We start from the raw sequence: 14,150 nt of genomic DNA on the forward strand, positions 1-14,150 counted from the left end.
ACAGTGTTATTTGCATTGTAGACATTAATGCTCTTTACCAGGGGAACTTGTGAGTGCAGAATAAGTTGTTAGAGCAACAGAAATAATGCTGACCACTGTGCAAAGGTCAGGGCCTTCAGTGCACTCAGATATTCTTGCAGCATAATCAGATTGAAAATCTAAGTTTTTCTTCTTTTTTTTCATGTGCAGATAGCAGAGGAAGATTTTTAGTTGGAGATGTTTTATGAGTAGATGGCCTGTCAGCCTAAAATAGTCTCAACAAGCAGCAAGTGAAGAGTGTTGTAAAGCTGTATGCTTCAGTTCCCAGGTTACGATGTGGAGAATGTCCTGGGAAAAGAGGTGGGCCCCCTCACCGTTTACGTCCGAGTCGTCACCAGGAAACCTGCCCTCTGGATCGGCCTGGAAGAAATCTGCCTCTGAGGCTGTCAGGGCAAGTAGCTAATGATATCAATCCTCAGGCTTGAGCTGGCTCCAAGGATCTGCACACTAGGCCTTGGTCTGAGCCAGTTTAGCCTCCTCTCCCCCCTCTAAAGGCCTCCCTGACAGCTTCAGGCTGTGCTGAAGTGAACGGGCTGCAAGAAGACAAGGTCTTGTTTGTGTTAATGATATGTGATCCTGTGGACCAGCAGTTGACAGCCCAAGGGTAGAGACCAGTGGCATGCAGTCTGTCAAAGCAGCCCACGTGGTTCATCAAATGGGATGTGACTTTCTGAAAAGCACTTTTGGCTGTAAACATATTCGTTAAGTGGCCTGAAAACCTTTTTTTTTTTCCAAATCATCTACCTCTGTATTTAAGATTGACACCATCAATAAACGTATTTTTATTTTCCATCTCCCGATGCACTTTCTGACTTGTTGTGAGAGCACCCTCCCTCAACCAAACTTAACCATTCCCTGCAAAGAGCACTCACACACCAGGGTATTTCTGCTCCTTTTCAGCAATTTTATTATAGATTCCATAAACAAAAATGTTTCAAGGTTTCATACAAACTATATAAAAGATCATGCTCTGGCTCTTATACAAAGTTTGGAATTATAAAACATGTACCATATCAGGTATAACATCATGTAAATGCAGTGGTAAAATAATTTAATACAGAGAAAATCCCACAAAAAATATGGCAGCAACATCATATATTTTCCAGTGCCATTATGGTAAGCTTAAAATACATCTGGTACAGATGGTAAAAACGAAATGTCTGTTGAGGTATGTCTCCTAAAACTCAGTTCGTAGAATAATGGATTTGTCACCGGCTCTCTGCACTCGAGGAGCCTGCAAAGGAGGAGTTGGGCATCTGCTTGAAGAAATCTCTGAGCCCGGTGAGCTCTCTGGTTAGCTGCTCGATAGTTTTATGAAGCCTGTCGTTCTCGGCGCTCAGTTCAATCAACTTCTGCTGCATCTCCATGTTGCGCATCTTGGCTTTGTCCCTGCTTTTTCTCACCGCAATGTTATTCCTCTCTCGCCTCTGTCGGTACTCCATGCTGTACCTGTCCACCGTCTTCTTCCCCTTTTCCCTCCCCATCTTCCGTGGAGAGGACTTGGCCGAGCTGACATTGGAGACGGGCTCCGGGGTGGTGGGGGGAGTTGGCTGCCCTGTGGGGAGGCTGACAGAGGTCTGGGCGCAGGTCTCGATCTGTGAAGGCAGGGACGAGGACATGTCGCTGTCACTCCAGTCGGACTCCTGCTTGATGGGCGCATTAATCGCCCCTTTCTCCAGCACGTTGTCCACCCTCCTCTCTGCCGTGTACGCGGCTGACGGCTGCTGCATGCCGCCGGGCTGCACGGAGTTCTGCAGGTTGTAGAAATCCACCTTCTCCTGCTTCACAGTGTTGAACAGGTCGAGGAAGAGCTCGTCGTTGCACAGCTCCAGGTTTGGCACGGCTGTCATGGACTCGATGTACTGACTGAAGTCGATGGCACTCTCGTCGTCGTACATGGCAGGGGCGGTGCTCAGCTCCACCATGGTGCCGTCCTCGCCCGCGGCGTCGCTCCTGCTGCCCGGCTTGCAGCCACCCTGCTGCGGGCCGCCCAACTTTGCGCTCTCGTAGAAGTTAGCGGGTTCCATCGCCCAGCTCATATTGCATTGTGGAGACACGCAGTGGGAGTCCAGGCTGTATATGTCACACATGAACCTTGGTGACTTGTCCACGTGGTTTACGAAGGAAATAAACTTTTTAAAATGTAACCCACAGGTGTGACAGCACAATAACCCTGCAGTGACTTGCCTTTCTCTGCACGCGCCTTTTTCCCTTTTTAAAAACGCTTATCTGTTTTTTGTCCCTGGGTCTTGCCTGTCAGGGTCCTGTCATTGACCACACTGAAAGACTTATCTGAGCTTCTGTACTTTTCGCGGAGTGTTTTGTATCGTTTCCCTGCTTACGTCACACGTGCCGCCCTCTCACGAGCCAGTCAAGGCGAAACGGAGGTCACGTGGTGTCCCTTCACTTCCCATTTGAGGAGAGAGGGGCGTGTTGCTCATGCCACCCACTTTTACTACGAGTGTATGAATGGTTCGGAGTTGTTTACATACTGTAGGCTCTGGGTGTTTGGGATTAAGATTAATTTGTCGGTCGTCACCAGCTCTATGAATATCTGTCTCAAACAGTGGTGGGAGAAGTATTCAGATCATTCACTTAGCCTCGTGACACTGCACTGTCAAAATACTCCATTAGAGGTAAAAGGCCTGCATTCAAAATGTACTAAGTAAAAGTACAGAAGTGTTATCAACAAAATATACTCGAAGTATCAAAGTAAAAGTACTTGTTATGCAGAATGTTCCCCGTGTGTTGCACAATATTATACTGGATCATTATTATAATGCAGCTGGTCAAAGTGAAGCTCATTGTAACTATTTTACATGTGTAGTTTAATCTCAGGTCATCACAATTTATAAACTGATCACTGGTTTTGTTCATAAAATCTTAATCTGAAAAGTAACAAATAATTATAGCTGTAAGATAAATGTAGTGAAGTAAAAAGTGCAATATCCATTCAGGGAAGTATACATGTGCAGCAGCAGAAAATGGAAATATTCAAGCAAAGTACAAGTATGTTACAGTTGTACTTAAATACAATATGCGAGTAAATGTACTTTCCAGCACTGGTCTCAAACGTGGTCAAGTATGCCAAACAGTATCTCATGAAAGTGTTGCAAGGGAGGCCAAATGTTTACTAGATTTGCACTTACCATGTACAGCATGTTACGAGTATGGGTTGAGCTGAGTTTGGGATCTGGAGTGTTGGTTTGATGTAAAAACCAGCATTTTTCAAGATCTTCTTAGTAGCTCAATTTACATACACACATAGACCAAATTTACAGAAGGATGCAAAACCGGACACACACTTAAACAAAGATTACAAACTTAAGTAAGCAGACTTTAACATAAGGTGTAGCTGCTCCATACAGGCGAGAGCTGGGAAGAAAGCTTCCTGTGTGCAGGCCAAACTGTTTCTCTGTGCTGGAGGCCAAACATGAAGGAATAAATGTGTGGATCATAACTTACACTATACACAGAGGCGGGTTATTTGATATATGATGAGAGTATATTGGAAGATATGTTCGTATGACGTTTACATTACGAGAACTCTTAATTAAGACCCATACTCCACCCCCCCGAAGGGACACATGTACTGACACTTCTCGGAAACGCTCCCGTGTTTCCGCCTTGGAAGTGCTGTACTTTTCCTCTGTCAAAGTCCTTTATGAAATGCAAACTGCGCCACACGGTGGTCAATGAACGCATCCGCAGGATAAAGCCACATATTTTATTAAGTTTAACTACAGTTCAACACCAAACAAAGCCAAAGAAATGCATCATTATATAAGATTAGGCCTCTTAAATACCCAGACTACTTCTGGAGAGATATTACACTACTCATCTTAGCTGTTTTCTGCAAACTGATAAAAATAATAATAATAATAATGATAATTGAAACTTATTTATTCCCAGTACCACCAAACATCTGTGTCTTTTTGGAAAGTTTCAACATCATCAGTCAGAAATAATTCGTCATACTTAATTTTCTTTTGGAAATGCATCAATAATCCTTATATTTTTGGATAAAATTATATGTGCTCCGGTAAATCTATATATATCATGTATCTGGCGTTGTATTTACCTTGTTGTAATACAAGAAGGTTATAGCACTTATTATAGAATTCAGTTAATTCTTTTACTAGCTTATTTATTTGCATTTACATATCTGCTATTTATATTTTCCATTCCTAGTCTGAGTTCATTCAGTCATTTTAGTTAATTATTTTTTAGGTATTCGCACTTCCGTGTTGTGCTACGGTTTCATTTGTTGTATTTTTGTATGGTGAACTGTTTCAATAAAGAAAAGACAGAAAAAAACGTCATGTGTTGTTGGACCAAACCAAATCAGCTCAGGGTGTCAGAGAGCATAAGGCTACGGGCAGAAACACAGATTTTCTATTTTAAATATAACAACAGAAATACGTTACGTTTCAGTAAGATTTGAACGAGTTATTTAGTTTATTAAGACATTTTATCATGTTTAATTAAAGTCATACCAAGTGAAACTCAACACGAACCTCCCTCTGCAGTGGAGGAATCGGCCGGAAAGCGATGATGATCCTGGCCTGCTATTGGTCCAAAGTTCCCCGCGAAAATAACGTCATCGGCAATTTCGCGCCAGATCTGCAACATTCGCACGCACAAACAGGAGGAGGTAAGAGCAAACTTCATTTAACCAACATATTTCTTTTTATTTATCGATTACACTGATAGAGTCAAAGTGTCTGTTGATACACATGTTTGTCTGATTGTACAGCAACTTCTTGTTTCAGTCAAATGCTCACTTTTATGTGTTAAATCAGGTCAAACTGCTCCTCACTTTCAGCTTATTGTTTCCTCTGCAGCCACATGTCAGATGGTGGAGAGCTTATCGTTAACTGACCGAAAGCTTTAAATAAAAGTAGCAAAAATATAACGTCATATGTGAAGTAGTGGCCGTGTAGTTTGTTCACGTAAAAGACATATAAGTAAAGTTAATCTGATGTTCTGAAGTATCAAGTAAAGGGTGAACCTATTGATGGCAACACTATTTTAACTTTGACGATCGGCTCAGTGGTGCTGGAGAATTTCCATTATGCTTTTATTTGGTTTAAACTGTAACTGTAAATAAGAGTTCATTGTATACTTTGCATATAGTGTCAATCTACAGGAGCCCGTTAAATGGATGATAAAAATAGTACAGTGTCGTGTAATAAAATGCAAATATTAAACTGCAGTAATGTTTGTAATGGAAGCCTACAGCCCCTTATCAACATCAACTAAAAATACACAGTAAAATAGCACATAGAACATGGAGCAAAAATAAAAAAGGCTGGTTAGGGCAGACAAAAGCTCTGTGTACGCGTTTCAACTACTGGCACTTAACAAAACAAACAACCCAACAACCGAGTAAACAAAACCTGGAGGGCAGGAAAACTTTTTCAAGACTATGTTACCAAATATGTCGAATACAATTTTCTACAAATCGAGTAGATCTGCATGTGACAGTCTGCCTTCAGCAAGGTGTTCAGATAAAAGCCCTACTTGAGAAAATGCAGCTTTTGTTTTACTTCCCTTGCAGAAGAAAATACTATGGCAGCATTTGTTTTTTCTGTCAAAAAAATGAACCCACTTGAATCCATTTGATCCTCAGATATCACAGCAACAATGTCTTCCCCAACATCGACTCCTGGTGGCCGCAAGCGAGGCAGGAACGCCAACCCAGCCACACGTGAGTTCACTTTGTCAGCGGTCTCTTATGATTTCAGCCGCTGTGCTGCAGAGATGTCCTCGTGATTGTCTGTGTATGCTGTTATTAACCTGTCTTGGTGTCTTGTGTATCCCCAGCCACCAGCGAGGACCCCACATCGCCTCCCTCTCAGCGGCGCAGAGGCCAGGACTCGTCCGCCGGGGACCTGATGCCGATGCCCACCTCCCCGGCCACCGACATGCTCAGTCCAGCAGCCCTTCAGGACACTTCTCTGTTCTCCAGCCCACGTCCCTCCGGTACAAACCACACACAGTGTGCAGAGTCTTCATCCAATAGAAATGCAAAATATTTTTTGAAAATCTTTTTTTTTTTTTTTTTGTTTTGACACGCTTGAGTTAACCAGTGTCCTGTTTTGTTTTTTTAAACAGTCCTACCCAGTGAAGTGGACATGAGCTCCCCTCTGATGTATGGGACCCCCAGCTCCAGGGTTGAAGGGACCCCACGCAGTGGAGTGCGTGGCACCCCAGCCAGACAGCGTCCTGATCTGGGGTCAGTCAGGAAGGCCCCACAAGTCGATCTTCACTCTGAGCCGGTCAGTGGAATCAAGAATATTCAGAGTATTATTTTTAATGTGTTGGTCATTTATTGGAATGGCGTGAGCCAGAAAAAGGACCACGAGACTCAAATTAACTAACACGTCGTGTGTTTTTTCACAGCCCAGTGCCGATGGCGCCGCAGCCAGCGAGCCAAACGCAGGCCAGAGACTGGTGATCTGGGGGACTGATGTCAATGTTGGGACCTGCAAGGAGAAGTTTCAGGTATGAAATCTTACATCGCAGCTATTGTCAGATATCCCTTACTCCTACGCTGAAGAGTTCATTGTTTGCATGCTTTGGGTCACTTTGCCTTCAGAGGTTCCTGCAGAGGTTCATTGACCCGACCTCCACTGAGGACGAGAACGCTGGTCTGGACCTGAATGAGCCTTTATACATGCAGAAGCTGGAAGAGGTAGCCTGCTTATTTATGTTTTATTTCATTTTGTTAATACAGGAACAAAACCACAGGAACTCTCAGATGTACTATTATTTTAATATTTCCTTCTTGTCTCACAGATCAGTGTTGTCGGTGATCCAGTGCTGAACGTGAATTGTCTGCATGTGCAGTCCTTCGATGCTGAACTTTACCGGCAGCTCATCTGCTACCCACAGGTAATGTCCCACAGATATTTTCTGGCGCCACTGTTCCATCTGTTTTTGCAGTAGTCTTAAAAACTGAAGCGCACCAGAGTGCTTAAACAGCCACACAGTAATAAATCAACGTTAAAATGCGATTATACATCTGAAGCCGTGAACAAGCTGCAGAGTTCATTGTTGTCCGCATCTGTTTGTTATTGTACTTTATTTCTCTGGGGGCTGTTTGACGGCATATCGATGCTGTTAAGTGAGTAATTGTTTTCCCTTTGCAGGAAGTCATCCCAACCTTCGACATGGCAGTCAACGAGCTTTTCTTTGAGCGTTTCCCAGACTCCATCCTGGAGTTCCAGATCCAAGTCCGCCCCTACAACGCCCTGAAAACCAGAAACATGAGGAGCCTGAACCCAGAAGGTGCGTGCCGGATGCGTACAAAGTGAAATCACACTCTTATTAGGGCTACCATTCCAAGATATTCCATCCCATGTGGGATTTTTATCAATGTTGCACATTGCATCGATAAAATGTGAGGTATTGGCTCGCGCTAAAGCTTCTGTGTGTGTGTTTCCTCCACAGACATCGATCAGCTGATCACCATCAGCGGCATGGTGATCCGCACCTCGCAGCTCATCCCCGAGATGCAGGAGGCTTTCTTCCAGTGCCAGGTGTGCGCCTACAGCACCCGTGTGGAGGTGGATCGCGGCCGCATCGCAGAGCCAGCTGTGTGTCGCCACTGCAACAACACCCACAGCCTGGCGCTCATTCACAACCGCTCCACTTTTTCAGACAAACAGATGGTGAGAGTTCGACGGGGCTGGTGGAGCAGGCAGACTGCTTCCAGTCAAAGACACCTAATGTCACATTATGAAAAGTGGTAATTAATAGTGTGTTGCCGTTGAGGTCATGACATCTGTGCAGTTAGTGATCTTGTGTGATTACAGATCAAAATTCAGGAGTCTCCAGAGGACATGCCGGCCGGTCAGACGCCTCACACGACTGTTGTCTACGCTCATAACGACCTGGTCGACAAAGTGCAGCCAGGAGACCGCGTCAACATCACGGGTAAGAGTTCCTAAACCTCTCCTGCAAGGGCACCTTATCTTCTCTATTAATCATTTGGGTCATAAATGCCACAAAATACTGAGTTTTCCAGAGCTGAAGGTGACTTTTTTTTTTGCTCCAAACCCCAAAATTTACAGTATTCTGTGACTTCAAACAAAAAAAGCAACAAATCCTGATGAGGAAGGAGCTAGAAATTGGAGGATATTTGTAATTTTTGCTTGACATATGGCTTAAAAACAACTGACTACTTCAACATATTCATTTCCTGGCAGTCGACGCCTCAGTTCAGCTCTTATATAATCTATAAAATTGATGACATCTTCATACTTCCCCTTATGTGGAACAAATATAACATTTAATATACTCATTGAACAGTGACATAAAACATCGATCTCATGTTCGGAGCAGTGTTTTCACTCGTCGGTCGACCTCCTAACAGCCTCTCGAATGTCCCTGCAGGTATCTACAGAGCGGTCCCCATGCGCGTGAGCCCCATTCAGAGCAACGTGAAGGCCGTGTACAAGACTCACATCGACGCCATCCATTTCCGTAAGACTGACGAGCGCCGCCTGCACGGTTTGGACGAGGAGACTGAACAGAAGCTCTTCACCGAAGACCGCGTGCAGACCCTGAAGGAACTGGCAGCCAAGCCAGACGTCTACGAACGCCTCTCCTCTGCCCTCGCACCGAGTATCTATGAGCATGAGGACATCAAAAAGGTGTGTGTGCGAATGGATGCGAGCCAGGATATGAGTGTTAACCTGCACAAGCATGCAGCAGCGAGCTATCAGGGAGGTTATGATTTGCAGGCTTTGTCTGTAACGGTCTGAGCTCTGCGTTTAATTGCAAACATGCATTTTAAGAAAAATCTAATGCAGTTCTGAGCCCTGTTTACAGCAGCAGACATTCTGAGATGTAATAGGAAAAACTCAGGTGCAGTTAGTCACATTAACGTCTACATTCGTGCCACCTTTAACAAAATGTGCTTTGCTGCTGCTTTTCCTGCTACAGCCAATTGAAATGTCCACGAAAAGGGTCTGTTTGATATCAGTGGAACCATCATTAATATGATCCCACCTGTTGTGTCTGCAAGAGCAGAAATCAAGTTAATGTGGTGTATGCCCAAATGAAGATAATGTGATAAAGGTGTGAACAGAAATGCAGTGATGTATCGCTTGAATTAGAGACCGACTCTAATAACACCATTTTAATGGTCACAGAAAAGGTATTAAAGGGACTCACACACTTTATGTAGTCAGCTCTTTGAGCACTGATGCCCCTCTCCGTTGGTTCCAGGGAATTTTGCTGCAGCTGTTTGGCGGCTCCCGCAAGGACTTCAGTCAGACCGGCCGGGGCCATTTCCGCGCCGAGGTGAACATCCTGCTCTGCGGAGACCCCGGCACCAGCAAGTCCCAGCTGCTGCAGTACGTCTACAACCTGGTGCCCCGCGGCCAGTACACGTCAGGGAAGGGCTCCAGCGCCGTGGGTCTCACGGCCTACGTGATGAAGGACCCGGAGACCAGGCAGCTGGTCCTGCAGACCGGAGCTCTGGTTCTCAGCGACAACGGCATCTGCTGCATCGACGAGTTCGACAAGATGAGCGACAGCACGCGCTCGGTGCTGCACGAGGTCATGGAGCAGCAGACGCTCTCCATCGCCAAGGTAAGTTTGACAAGTTTGCAAGCAGGTGAGGAAAATGTTTTGTTTCGTTGAAAATAAAAAAGAATTCGGTAGATGATTGTCTCTTTTTAATGTCTGCAGGCTGGAATTATCTGCCAGCTGAACGCCCGCACCGCTGTGTTGGCCGCCGCTAATCCCGTCGAGTCTCAGTGGAACCCCAAAAAGACCACGATTGAGAACATTCAGCTGCCTCACACGCTGCTGTCCAGGTGAGCACCATCACACTGACGCACCTGATAGAAAACGATTGTCACTCTCTTGATTACAGTACAGATCTTTGCAGGAAAGGTTTTTAATTTTGCACAATGGCAGCATTTATAAACCACGTGAGCTTTCAGAGCATCGCGAGCTCTTGCAGTTAAACGCCGACATGAGCTCTGATCAGCTGTCGAAGGAGAGGATGAAGAGTCACGGTCTCTACATTTATTTTTTTTTTTCACTAGTTATGGTTTGACTTGCACTTTTTTTGATTACGCCATTTTGTTCTCTCTTCCTCTGCGATGGTATAATGGCTTTCCGATCGGACGATTGGCGCCACCTACTGTTTTATCTTGAACCAGCTCTTAATCATCACATGATGGCGTTCATTCACATTTCCTTCTGCCAGTTTCTGCAAAATTCTGTTATGCTCTGTGATACATTTAGGTGGAAACCAGCTGCAGCCTCTACACTCATTACCTGTAATCCAATCCAGAGTTTTTACCGATCATCTGCTCATTTTAATCAGCGTTGAACTTTACCTTTTCCCTCATTACAACAAAAATAATACTCACATACTGGAGCAAAACTGCTGTTCCAGCCAGTAAAAATGTGGCACGTTAGAGAAGATTTGAATTAAATAAAAAAAACAAGCTCACACTTTCTGTGCCGTATTTATCACCTTGCAGCTCGAGATGAGAAGCCAGATGAGATAAACAGTGACTGGGGGATTATCTTCTCTCTTTGTTGCCTTCTTTCCTTGCTCAGCTTGTTCTGCTGTCACTGCTCCACGATTTTCACTCATCTGATTAAATGTCACGTGGATCCTTGTATACAACACATCCTCCGGTGAATCATTTCGTATCTCTTAGATGAAGCAAACTAACAGCGCTGATAAGGAGGGGCCATGCAAATCCTTCTAATTCACATCCAGCCTCATGTCGTCTTTGTTGATTACGTCTTTATGGTGGAGCTTCTCACTGGTCATGTTTCTGATTTTAACACGGCGCCATGTGCTCCTTCAGATTCGACCTCATCTTCCTCATGCTGGATCCCCAAGACGAGGCTTACGACCGCAGGCTGGCCCACCACCTGGTGTCGCTGTACTACCAGAGCGAGGAGCAGATGGAGGAAGAGTTCCTCGACATGGCTGTGTTAAGAGACTACATTGCATATGCACGAACATACATTAACCCAAGGCTGAGTGAGGAGGCCAGCCAGGCCCTCATCGAGGTTAGTTTCCTCTCACGGTTCACACTTTATGTGGTTTGCCTAATAACACGCTGACTGGTCTTTAACGGTCAGGCAGTAATCATCTGACATCGACCCCCCCACTGACCTCCTGCATGTTGGTCCTCAGGCCTATGTGGACATGAGGAAGATCGGCAGTGGTCGGGGGATGGTGTCCGCCTACCCCAGGCAGCTGGAGTCCCTGATCCGCTTGGCAGAGTCCCACGCCAAGGTGCGCTTCTCTGAGAAGGTGGAGACCATCGACGTGGAGGAGGCCAAGCGGCTTCACCGAGAGGCCCTAAAGCAGTCGGCCACTGACCCCAGAACGGGATTTGTCGACATCTCTATTCTCACAACAGGTATGCAACACAGGGCCTCGTGGAGGCAGAATGTGATCTGACACTGGGTGAGAAATGACACCAGATTGCTGCTTTGCTTCGTCTGATGTGCTAGAAAACAGAATATGATTTGGTTTTTGGACTGCGGGTCAAACTGCTGATGCACTGATGCAGCCCGACGGTGTGTTTGAGTGTCTTAATTTGTGATTCCAGGTATGAGCGCCACCGCCCGCAAGCGCAAGGAGGAGGTCGCCCAAGCCCTGAAGAAGCTGATCCAGGCCAAGGGGAAGATGCCTGCCATGAAGTACCAGCAGCTGCTCGATGACCTCAGAGGACAGTCTGAAACTGTAAGTACTTTATTTTGCCTTTAATTGTGAATCTCCAACCAGTTTTCAGCAGCAGTGAGAGTGGATAAGAAATAAAACCTTTTAATGTCAAAAAAAGGGGGATTCATTTGTAGCAAAAGGTAAAATGTTCTATTTTTATAGCGAAAGGAATCAATTTACCGTCGCTAAAATATTGGTAATCAAATTCAAATGAAAGCGATAATGTGAAAGTTTTAGCGATTCACTTTTTTAAAATGGCACATTGTCCATTGTCACCAACACCGCCGCCTCCTTGAATGACTTCCTCGTGACTGTTTTCAGGCGATCACTAAGGAGCTGTTCGACGAGGCCCTCCGAGCCCTGGCTGACGAGGATTACTTGACAGTCACTGGAAAGACTGTTCGTCTCCTCGCCTAAGGCACACCCTGCAATTATGTACAGTCCTTAATTTGAAGTCCTACCCTGTGTCGACCTCTTTGCTCTCGCTGTAAAATATTTTTGTATAACTGAACCACCATATGTTTTCTGGGCGTATTAGGTGCTTGAATATCTTTGGACTTTGAGACGTGATTCAGAATAGCCACATGAGTCATTCAACCTTTGAAAAAAGGAAGCAAAACACACATTCTGGCGAGTAATAGAGGTAATATTTAAAAGTGCTTGTGTTTGTTGACTGTTTTCAAGTAATGCTCTTGCTGTTTTTTTTGTTCTGTGTTATGGTAAAAAAGCTCTTTTCCTCTAACTTGTAATCAAGTCTGTGACTTATTTCCACAGTGTTGAATTGTGCTCGTAGTTTGCGTTGACTGCTCGTTAATAGAGGAGAAAATAAACTGTTGCTCACTGAAAATGCTCGGGAAGTTTCTTTTTTCCAGCGGTCGCAAGTTTTTGTTGAATTCCATCATATTTTCCCTTTGAAAGTTTTCTTGCAAAGTTGCAGCAACACGAATCCTTGCACTGAGTGGGAGAAGGCACACAGCAGCTGCAGTGGAAGTACACATTTGTTGTTTTCTCTCATTTGTGACCAAGCAGAAATATTAAAAATTAGCTGCTATCTGCTCCCCAAATGCTCTGTTCAGAGAAGCATTCTTAATTAAAGCTGCTGGAAGATGTCAGAACTCCAGCAACACTATGAAATATCTTCGCTGTCAGACCTGTGGGCTTGTCCAGCACGTTTCAGCTTGTTAGCCAGAAGTCAAGCATTTCTTCCTGTTCTGCTGCTAATTTGACAGCTTGTTGGTTGTGAATGCAGCTTCCTTGTTACTGCTTGTTTATTTCATTCTCACACCTTTGGTCTAACTGTTGTTAATGACACCTCATCTTCTTCACCTGCACACTAACTTTGTGCCACAGGACTGAAACAGCGATGTTTGGATCCCACTTGGATCTTCCTCGGGTCAAAAACGTTTGCCAAATGGAAACCACACCCATTTATACATCATGCACACCAAACAGCCGCCGAGCTCTGATGACAGGTGTGGTTAACCATCTAAACCCACAAAGGGTGAAAAACAAATAACTGAGAGAAAAACACTAATACGAATGAGATTTAACAAGCATAAGTCGGGTTGCTTGTAGCCATAACTTCAAATCTATCAGCAGAGATTTAAAACAATAGTTGATATGACACCATTTCCACCACTATCTGGCTCAGCTCCTTCCAACCGCACATGGTTAACAACTGGTATTTTACAGTATTTGTTGGTCAATTTCTTGCATTTTTCACCTTTATTTTGGTGCTTGATAAAAGCCCCTTGTGGTTTCTTGTTGTGATCAATTTGAGCAACTAGAAACGAGGCATTCTGAGTGTGTGTTGTTGTGTGTCCTATGCAAAAAAAATCACTTCCTGCCCACAATCTGCAGTTTGCACCACAACAAAAGAGTGATATGATATTATATGCAAACAGTCTATGTACATTGTTTCCTTTTGTATGTATCTGCTTTTGGAAATAGTTTATTTCTGAGGACTTAAACAATAAAGTATGAAAGCTTGATATTATATTAGTATGGTACCACTCAGTCGTGTTGTAATTAGTAGAACTATTTTAAACACAGAAATGTAAGAAACTGTAAAGTACCATAATGTTAAATGCTATTCCGACATATCCGTGTGTGTATGCACATGTACATCATGCCACCCCTGCATAAATCAGTGCCCCACTTGCCCCCTCCCAGTCAAAAAGTGTGGACACGCCACTGCTTCAAAGGCCAAACCCTGCCTTCAACCTTAACCGGGAGCGCGGTCACGACGTGATTGTGCACGGTAACGTTACCTAACTGCACACACAGTGAGGGAGGAAGTGTTTAAATATATTAGCCAGAGTTTTCCATCTAATGAAATGGTGCAGCCTTTAAAAGACTAAAGAGTGGTATAAGCGAGTTGGTGTAAAAGCAGATAGTG

General features: G+C 44.5%; 3 protein-coding genes across 3 annotated transcripts in view; 2 read left to right on the forward strand and 1 right to left on the reverse strand.

The window, feature by feature from the left end:
* Nucleotides 1-830, forward strand: part of spidr (scaffold protein involved in DNA repair) — a 29,038-nt gene extending 28,208 nt beyond the window's left edge. Inside the window, exon 20 of the mRNA XM_076745752.1 lies at nt 301-830. Within this exon, the coding sequence (XP_076601867.1) occupies nt 301-420 (120 nt within the window). The 3' untranslated portion in view covers nt 421-830. The remainder of the gene's footprint in view (nt 1-300) is intronic.
* A 101-nt stretch (nt 831-931) lies between these two features.
* cebpd (CCAAT enhancer binding protein delta) lies at nt 932-2,264 on the reverse strand. The gene has a single exon (XM_076745754.1). The coding sequence runs from the start codon at nt 2,127-2,129 to the stop codon at nt 1,248-1,250; it is 882 nt and encodes a 293-aa protein (XP_076601869.1). The 5' UTR covers nt 2,130-2,264; the 3' UTR covers nt 932-1,247.
* Nucleotides 2,265-4,661: 2,397 nt separating this feature from the next.
* mcm4 (minichromosome maintenance complex component 4) lies at nt 4,662-12,599 on the forward strand. The gene is made up of 17 exons (XM_076745386.1): nt 4,662-4,693; nt 5,672-5,749; nt 5,866-6,024; nt 6,157-6,320; nt 6,445-6,546; nt 6,641-6,736; nt 6,841-6,936; nt 7,194-7,332; nt 7,495-7,715; nt 7,860-7,980; nt 8,440-8,699; nt 9,277-9,642; nt 9,742-9,869; nt 10,884-11,091; nt 11,219-11,447; nt 11,640-11,773; nt 12,074-12,599. Exons 2-17 carry the CDS (start codon nt 5,686-5,688, stop codon nt 12,167-12,169), a joined length of 2,583 nt encoding a protein of 860 aa, XP_076601501.1. The 5' UTR covers nt 4,662-4,693; nt 5,672-5,685; the 3' UTR covers nt 12,170-12,599.
* Nucleotides 12,600-14,150: the final 1,551 nt, after the last annotated feature.

The sequence above is a fragment of the Chaetodon auriga genome, chromosome 12 (genome assembly GCF_051107435.1).
Source record: "Chaetodon auriga isolate fChaAug3 chromosome 12, fChaAug3.hap1, whole genome shotgun sequence".
NCBI classification, from domain to species: domain Eukaryota; kingdom Metazoa; phylum Chordata; class Actinopteri; order Chaetodontiformes; family Chaetodontidae; genus Chaetodon; species Chaetodon auriga.

Excerpts from the sequence above, each read along its gene's own strand:
- cebpd (XM_076745754.1), bottom strand. The coding sequence starts at position 2,129 with ATGTGTGACATATACAGCCTGGACTCCCACTGCGTGTCTCCACAATGC.
- mcm4 (XM_076745386.1), top strand. The coding sequence starts at position 5,686 with ATGTCTTCCCCAACATCGACTCCTGGTGGCCGCAAGCGAGGCAGGAAC. Across the intron at positions 6,737-6,840 it reads ACATGCAGAAGCTGGAAGAG|ATCAGTGTTGTCGGTGATCC; the intron begins GTAGCCTGCTTA and ends CTTGTCTCACAG. Across the intron at positions 7,333-7,494 it reads GAGGAGCCTGAACCCAGAAG|ACATCGATCAGCTGATCACC; the intron begins GTGCGTGCCGGA and ends TTTCCTCCACAG.